This window comes from Phaethon lepturus, unplaced genomic scaffold, assembly GCF_000687285.1.
Source record: "Phaethon lepturus isolate BGI_N335 unplaced genomic scaffold, ASM68728v1 scaffold50720, whole genome shotgun sequence".
Classification (NCBI taxonomy): Eukaryota; Metazoa; Chordata; class Aves; order Phaethontiformes; family Phaethontidae; genus Phaethon; species Phaethon lepturus.
The window spans coordinates 1-8965 of record NW_010510743.1 but is presented as its reverse complement, the minus strand read 5'-3'; the positions used below and the strand labels follow the sequence as shown (position 1 = coordinate 8965).

The 8965-nt window shown below is 41.7% G+C and overlaps 1 protein-coding gene across 2 annotated transcripts in view; it reads right to left on the bottom strand.

Annotated features, from left to right (window-relative positions):
• RPS6KC1 (ribosomal protein S6 kinase, 52kDa, polypeptide 1) overlaps window positions 1-7813 on the bottom strand; it is a 62854-nt gene extending 55041 nt beyond the window's left edge. For both annotated transcript variants that reach the window (XM_010281739.1, XM_010281748.1), the window contains exons 1-2: window positions 7759-7813; window positions 6586-6948 (exon numbers count right to left, since the gene is read on the bottom strand). In XM_010281739.1, the coding sequence (XP_010280041.1) occupies window positions 6586-6877 (292 nt within the window). In that variant the 5' untranslated portion in view covers window positions 6878-6948; window positions 7759-7813. The remainder of the gene's footprint in view (window positions 1-6585; window positions 6949-7758) is intronic.
• Between the last annotated feature and the right edge of the window lie 1152 nt (window positions 7814-8965).

The window sequence follows — 8965 nt, the reverse complement described above, 5'->3', positions numbered from 1 at the left end:
GGGAAAGAGGACGAGAAAAAGAGGATGTGAAAAGGGAGAAGCTGTATATGCAAGAACTGTTTAGAGGAGATGGGGTGGAAATCAGAGCACTGATTATCATGCAGCTTCATGCCCTTAAACATATCTATGCAATATCTCTATTCCAGCTAGTAATTTGCCTCAATTCACCTACACTGCCCCAGGCATTTAATTCTGCAGCCAGACACTTCAGTTTTCTCACCTATGGACCGAAGCGGCACTGTAACCTAGATCAGCCTGTCCTGTCCACACTGTATGCTGGAAGAGGTGTGGCAACCCTACTAGGTCTTCTGATGGGAGGTAGAAACCCCACATAGCAACAGTCAAAAAAAGATTAATGCACTTAGCTGCAGCTAAGTGCTGGCTAACAAGAGTTGAGATAAAAGGCTGTGCAGGCAGGCAGGGATGTCTGTCAAAGAGGCTGCACACAAGCAGCAACCTGGCAAGGAGCTGCTATGAGGACAGACTCTGGAATCTTGGAAAGGTCAGATCAACACTAAGCCCATGCAGCTAGCTGTGTTCCCCAGAAGAAGGGAGAAAGAATAGATTTTTAAGGCTCCCCTCATCAGATATTTATTCATTCTTTAACAGCCACATGCTAAGCAACCACATTCTGTCATCTCTGCATCATGCCCTACATGTTGGCTTATAGGTGTTGCTACAATTCACCTCTACATGTATTCTGAGGCTCTAAGCTGCACAGCAGACCTTTATCAGCCTCTTGGTGCAGAGAAGTCTTGCAGTTTAAGTGGAACTTTGCCTTGAGTATTCCTGTACATAGCTGAATCTGGCCATAGTTGTACATTAACCAACTTCACCACACTTTACTGGCAGATGCAGTATTTTACTGCTTTGCCACGATGAGGTATCTAAAGCCCTTCTTAATCTAGCTGCTTGTCAATAAGTAAGTCCTTCTACACACACTCAACCTTTTGAAACAGCAGCTGTGACGTCCAGGATGCATGCAGCACTAGGAGAGGAGCACTTCATATGGTTGCTTAGAAAGCCCAACCCAAACAGTCCTACAGCATCTTCACAGTCCAACAGCAGGAAACAGAGACTGTTTTCAGCTCCTTTGGAAGGAACCGGGGCAGGAGGTTTCTGTCTTGACTGGTTCCAGCCTCAGTGGAAGCGTAAACTACAACAGCAAATAAGGTGAGTGATGATACACCATAGGGACACAGAGGTCTGAGATCAGATGGGGGAGAATTACAGTTCTGTCAGTCACCCTGTCATTAACCTTTCCCTGTGGGGCCCAGCACAATTCCAAGGGTTTTTCTGCAGACATCAGCTCACGCCCCAATGACTCTTCTCAGAAAACAGGTCTGTTGTTTCCTCAGAGATGTTGCTCCAATCAGGCACAGCTGCTGGGTAGCTCAGAAACTGCCTAAGAGATTGTTACTCTCAATGAGAAACACTACTTGGAGGACTTAACAAGTGAAAGGAACTTAAAATAGCTACTGTGTTGTAACAGAAGTTGTCTTCATAAGTGCCATTCAACAATGGCTTCACTCTGGAAGCCAGAAACGCACTCGTGGAACAGCCATGGCTGTTCCCCTTTTCATAAAACACTGTCTTCTTGGCATTCTGTCAAGCACGCTCCTGTTTGCATCCCTGGCTCCATCACAAGTTCAAATCATAGCCCATCGTAATCCCAGTAATTAGACACAAGTTGGTTTGTTTTCAGTATATCCAAAAATATCATCTAGTTGTCCAAAGTATTCCCAGCATTTCATTGTATACGCATTTCTGGGTTAAAAGTCAAAGTCATTTTAGCAAGGTTCCAGTAATTCGTGTAATTTTTGTTCCAGCTCTCTTTACTGGATAAACATTAAAATAGCATGAAGCAGTGCAAAACTGACATTCGCAGCCCGCTTTCAAAGACACCAGCAGCTATCTAGAAGTTGTAGATACTTAACACAAAACACAGATACCTGGAAAACAGCTCGTGGCTGCTGTGACTTAAGAGGCATCACATACTTCATGCGACAAGGTCCATGTTACCTAGCTGAACCAGACTCCTAAAACAAATAAATATTCATTGTGCCCAGCCACAGCTGCTACACATGTGAAAACAAACACCCCAAATCTCTGACAGAGTAAATGGATCATCTCCCTTCAGATGTTAATGTGTAACATGGAGCCTTGTATGTAACAGACCAGCAACGAACACATTTGCTTTCTAAATCACATGCAACAGACCCTGTACTTTTCTACACAAATCAGACTGACCATATTGTGAAGCATTCTTGCTTCATCATGTGCCTTGAAATTACTGAAATCCAGCAATTAGCAATAGTGTTAACTCTGTGTTTATCACATAGCTCAGACTGCTCAGATCCATAATGAATACAACTTCAGAACGGCTGGAGTTGGAAAAACAGGAGCAGTTTAAACAAACAGGACCCCCTCCTTTATTACAAAAAACTCCTTCCACAATTTCAGTCTCCTGATCTATTTTTTCCTGAGATAAGCTATGCCCTACATCAAAGTCAGGGAAAGCACTACTTCACACAAAACACAGTTAACTTCCAGCCTAGAAGTTGGTGGCTTGCTATCGATTAGTGCATTTTTTCCATCATGAGGCCTGAAGCAACGCGTTGACCTCAAAGTACTCTGACATGCTAACAAAACAAAGGAACAGCTGTAATTGTGAGCCAAAGTTTCTATCAGTTAGTACACTTATTATGTTTAAAAAGGCAGAAAATTTGAATTCCAGAAGGTTTCAGTTCCTGGAGAATTGTTTAACCATCCTACACAACCCTTGCAGACCTGCCTTCCAAAAGCTCCAAAATCCTGCACACAGCAATGCCCAGAAAACACAAGAGGGGCAGTAGAATCAGTACATACTCGGAGGAAAAAGGAAATTATGGCAGCTATTCCCTCTCACCGCATGCGAGGGAGCTCTGGTATAAATGAAACAGGGAGGTGCAAGAGGTACAGGTCATTCAGTGGCAGTCCAAGGGCTCTACTGCCAGTCCAAGAATTCGTTCTCCTTCCCACTGACAAAGATGTTTAATATTAATGCATGTAGGGAGCAGAACTAGGCCCAAGATGTATAAAGAGCAGATGCTCAGAGTTCAAGGTATACACCAGCCTCTCAGAGCACAGACTGCCTTCATTCCCCAAGTGACATGCAGATCAGGTCTTTTGGCAGGACTATGAATAGTACTAAATCTTTCAATGGCCTAAAACTCTGCAAGAGACTAGCAGAGGAAAATACATACGCATCGTGCATGGTATAAATAACAACACTATACTTCTGTGAGCATGCACACGCAGCTGAAAACAAAGTCAAGACGGACATCTCTTTGGTGTAAGCATATGCAACACCTGCCTCACCTAGCATTAGTGCCGTCAGGTCAGAGCACTGGAAAATTGTCAGGAAAGTAACAAACTCAAGTGTGCTCTAACTGCCTTTATGGAAGCCAGCTACTTCAAACTAAAAACCACAAGTCTATAAACTCACAGTAATAAACTTACTTGTACACAACTTTGATGAGGCAGCCTTAAGAAGTAAGTAGTTCTTGTACCAAGCCTGAAAGAGCAGTTGGCAACAGGGAGACCCTTATCTTTCAGATACATCTGATCAACTTACACAGGCACTACATTTCCGAGGTAATTCTGACAGAAGTTTCAAACAGGGAGGATGGATGATGTTTCTTTTTTCCCCAGTACATTGCTTACATTTCCTGGTTGAAAGCCTTCAGTATCAATTTCTATTTCCTTGGTGCCACCACGTGGCAAAAATATGTATTACCATTTAACATGCAAAAGCCACTTCCAGTCCCTTCTAAAGAGAGGCCACACATTCTGCAATGGCTGTACACTGAAAGGCAATGTCAGATATTACAAAAGCTAATTTACATAAAATAGGCTAAAAATAATGAATGGCAGAAGACCAGAGGCATTTCATAACAGTTGAACCATCCTTATCTTTGAAAGGAGCATGTTATTATCCATGTGAAATACATAACCAGGGGTGTTTAAATAGCTGAATTGATTAGGTAAGGTTGGGGGGTTTTTCATTGCAACATACAGTGAACATTCACATACCAACACTACATTTATCACCCTCATAAAGTAGCTAGATCAAAAAGCATGATACAGATAGTTATTCATGGTTTTTTGTTGGGGGTTTTTTGGTTTTTTTTTTTCCTGTCCTCGTGGATCCTAGGAAGGCATGTACTTTTAAGAAGGCCTGTCATTACAGAGAAGGACATCAGTGTCTCCTTGCCAGCTTGCAGAAGCTCCAGAGAAAAAGGATACAAAATGAGCTGGATCTAGCCAAATCTACTGTAAGTGCCCAGCAGAGGATGATCACTTATTTCCTCTCCACCTCCACAGCCATTCAGGGTAACACAGAGAAAGGAGAAAGAAGAGCTGATTGCGAAGAACGAGCCTGTGTACATTTATGTTCCCAAGGCATAAGATAGCAGTTAAAAAGCAACTCACTGCTGTTATTCCCTCCCCTGTGCTGTACCAATGCAATGTCAGGGACTGAACAGAAGTTGTTGCAGGTGCTGGCTACACATCTCTTCACCCATCAGGAACACCCCTACCCACTCAAAGAGGTACCACCACTATAAATTTATTAATAGCCCCCACTGTATTATCTGAGTGTCATCAGGGAGAGAGCAGAATATCACACTTTTATAAGACTCCTTGATTTTTTTCCCAGCCTGAAAAGCACAGATACCAGTGGGCGAGAGAAAAGGATTAGCAGTTGTCTGAGGTAGCTGGATGAGTAGTTGGTCAACAGCAAATGTCCTTAGAGGAAATGCTAGCAAACATAAGTAAAAAGCTCAAGGCACTGTAGTTTAACAAGTTATTACGCATCAGTTGAGCAAGTCATCTACAACACATGCAAGAACAGCCTTTCACAACTTCAAAGTAAACATATTACCATAAGGATTACCACAGATTCAAAGCCAACATGTTTAACCACTGCCACAACTCAAGTACACATGCACAGTTACCACAGCTCAACTGATGTGCGATATGATGTGCGATGAACAGCCTGACTCCTGTTCATGCCCTAACAGCTTGAAACTGTTTAATAAAGAAACTTTTTTGAAGCTGAAACTTTAACTGTCAGTTTAAAACTGCATCATGGCAGCCTTGCATCACAGTAAGAAGACAGAAGTGGTTATGACAAAACAGGATATTCTTCAGAAGACCATAACTGAATGGCACACAGGTCTATGAAGAAGACTATTAGTAAAGAAAGTCTAGCTGGGCTTTCCAACAGCAGGATTGCCAGCACATTCGATGTCAAGAATGAAAAGCATTTTGATAGCATGGGCAAGGAAAGATAGGATGCTATTGAAAAGCCACAACAAGCAGCAAAGCAGCAACCCTACTGACATCACTGGGACTTGAAAAGAAAGAGGTGGATTTACTTTTGCCTAAAAGTCTAAGACACTTTAAGAGAAGGCTATGCACATATCTTGGCCCACACCTCTAGTTTTCATCAGTAACCCATGCATTAATTTTTTCCAGGCCCTGTCAAAGCAGCTCAGCAGGTAGCTTCCATTTCTAAAACTGTTCAGAGGGTCTGGACCAGTGCCGTGCATCCTACTGAGATGCAGCAAAGGCTTCTGCTTATATATGCTTTGGTACATTAGCATTTAAGTTCAGATCTGCAGCAGCATAATGCATCTGTGCTGTATACTGTCAAACAAAGCCACAATTCCAATCTTGCTCATTTGACCTGTGTGAAGCGGAAGCACAATGCACAGACCCTGGATTCACTCCAGGAAAGAACAAATCTTTTCCTGTGCTTTATAGCTTTAAGCCATTGTTGGACAAAATGGAAATATGTGAGGTTATCACTCTAGATTCTCAAGAACTAGAGATGGAAGGGGGAAAAAAATTGTTCCTTGACTGACAAGGTGCAAGGAGACTCCATAGAAATTCGCATGTAGTTGCATCTGGTCAGCTAACAGCAGCTTTTGCAGACATATTGACAGACACACCAAAGCCTTTAAAAAAAAAAAAAAATCCTGTTCTCCTCTATAGCAGTGCAGGCATGTAAGTTTGTATGCATACTTTAGCTAGAAAAAGGAGAACAGTTTAGTGGAAGAAGCAAGAGGCTGTGAGCCAAGAATAGTTCTAATCCTGTTGTGATTGGGAAGTTAACCTGAGTCTGCCTCTCCCCATGCGTAAAATGGGGATAATTAATCCTCACTTAACCATGTAAATTAAATAATGTTTCAACAGTGCTGCAAGTGCCACATATTAATTAATGCCTAGGTAATAAAAAGGAAAGAGGCAAAAGTGAAGCACTTTGCTACTTACCTGCAAGTCGGAGGTTGTGCCGCAATTTTAAAAGAGGAGATATTTGGCACTTGGAAGATGAGACCTTAAATTACCATTCTGTCTTGGAGAGAAAGATTTCTCCCTCTCATAGGTACAGCAGCTATCAGGCACATAAAAGCCAGGCACACATCGTTCTGCATTTTGTATTGCCTCTTTGCAACACAGTAAGCTGATGTTAACTAAGGAAACACCATAAACAATTACCCTTAACCAAAGGTAAGGCAAACATAGTGGGAAGACCCATACCTTGAACACCTTCCAGAAGCAGATCAACCCCTTTTCTATAAAAGCTGAAGGCAGTTTCATAATCTTCCTCCTCTTCCTTCTTCAAGGCCAGTTTTATCAACTCGCCTGCTTTCTCCAAGTAATCTTGTTTACCAGGCTTGGGTTTTAAGCTTCCAGTAAACAGACTATGGCTTTCCCTCTCTCCTTCGGGTTTGTTCCACTCCTGCTCGGGTGCCAGTGCGCTTTGTACCAGGGATTCAGAAGTAAGGCAAAGGCCAACAGCTCTACTGGGAGAACTTTGGTTGGATGCCATTCCATCATCTAACTCCGCAAGAGAGTCTACATCAACTGTCAGAGAGATCAGGTCGCTGTCGCTGGAGAAGCCTGAAAGCAGAGTCAGAAAGATATCCATTACTCTAGATTGCTCATATAACTCAGGAATCTCCAAAATTCTTTGTCCTATCCAAAGATTTTAGCTTTCTTTTCACTTATGCAGCTTCCTGAGACTTTGTGCACAGGAACTCCCTGCATGTAAAGTTGACTTAAAAATTATTTTTGGGCTTTTAAAGTTAGCTACGAATGCCACAGAGCAACTAGACTTCATTTTAATACTGGGAATGAAGAGACCAACATATGACACCCAACTTAAACTTTCAAAGCCGACACACTGTTGGACTCCAGGAAATTGCAAAGCTAACCCTCTCTGTGTGAGTGCTCTTAGAAAAGTCAATCAGCAGGAGCCAGATTACTGTGGCAAGAAATCCCAACATAATGTTTTAAATCAGTAAGATGAAGCATCCCCAAAACAGTAAATTAGGAGTTTGAATTAACACAGAGTTACTGTCAGCTTATGCATCATGCAGCACTAACACCTACCATGTATACTCTTCTTTCACTGCTAACACATGGTAAAACAAATTACCTTACACCTCTTTCACTGAAATTTGAGCTAACACATTTTATTTTACATTTGCCATAATCTAAAAGCATATATACTTACTGCAAGCCAACCTTCAGTAACTAAATCACAGCAACTTAGCAGGGTTATTTGGATATAAATGGCAACAAAAGTATTTTACACATACACCATTTCGTTCTGTAAGGATTATCATTCACAAAAAGCATTCACTCATAATTACGACTTTCTAATAATTTAAATTCCACAATGTAATGGAAATGACTTCTAGATCTCACCTCCACATTCCGATTGGCTCGTAAGTGTCACATCATCAAGCCCACTTAAATCCTTTCGAACTGAAAAGGACAAGAACGACAAAAATGTTTCCGACATTCTTTGATACAACAGATTATATGTTCACTTGCCATCAAAATGAAAGGGCATGACCCTACTACAGGTAAAAGTACATAATATGAAACTGCTCTTTGACCGGCTATCAGAGATACCCATTTGGTAATGCACCATTAAAATTGTGAAAGTGATACCAGATTTGCCATTTCTCATTGCCTCTGAGGTTAAAAACCAGAATACAGGTGGTTGCTTAGGGGGGTGCTAATTCAAACCTCAGGACTCCAACTCACTTAATTTCAATAGCAACAGCACTTTAATCCCTAACTCTCACTGCTCTGATGATTTACAGCTAAGGAGACTTAAAACAGGAGAGCCTTCAAAGCTGGGATCTACAAACCAAGGAAAAAAAAAAAAAAGCCAGCTTTCAGTCTCAAAAATGTCATTCCAGAATAGTACCCTGCATGAGACATATGGAGTGAGCCACAAATTTGGCAGTGCCACCTGGATATCAAGTAGCAGTTTGTTTTATCACCTTGGCACGTGTACCCACTGAGGCAATAAAACAGGCAACAAGGTCAAGACATTTAGCTGTTTGTACACACCGAGAAAGTAAATTCTGAGCTAAAACCTGTTTTCTTTTGTATTATCAACAGTCAAGAGTTTATCCACATTATCAGGTAAAGCATTCTGACTTATCTTCAAAAAGTATGCGGCAATAGCAAGGAGCTGACTCAAAGGCAACTAACTCAAACTTTCCTTCAATTTTGCAACTCTAGACTTAGAGAGAGTTCATAATTTATGGAAGAAGAGTAAGAAGGCACTGTAGAGATACTGCTTTTCTAAAAGCTAGCAGTTCCTTTAATGGGATTTAGAGGAGAAAGACAGGAAGGAGAACGGATTACCAGTAACTCTCTTTGAAAAGCAAGGGATAGTGATACTTAGTGACACAAGACTACTCAAGAGGAGGGGACAGGGTGCACAGAAGACAATGCTCCTTGGCCTTTTCAGGGGAGGGACATAAAGCAAGGTGTCAATGCAGTGAAGAAAACTGCCTGTGTAGCCCCAAGTTCTGCAAGAAAGAAGGCAACCTTACAACAGAACAGTTGGAGGAAGACACACAGACAGAAATCACACACAGAAACACTAGGTTGG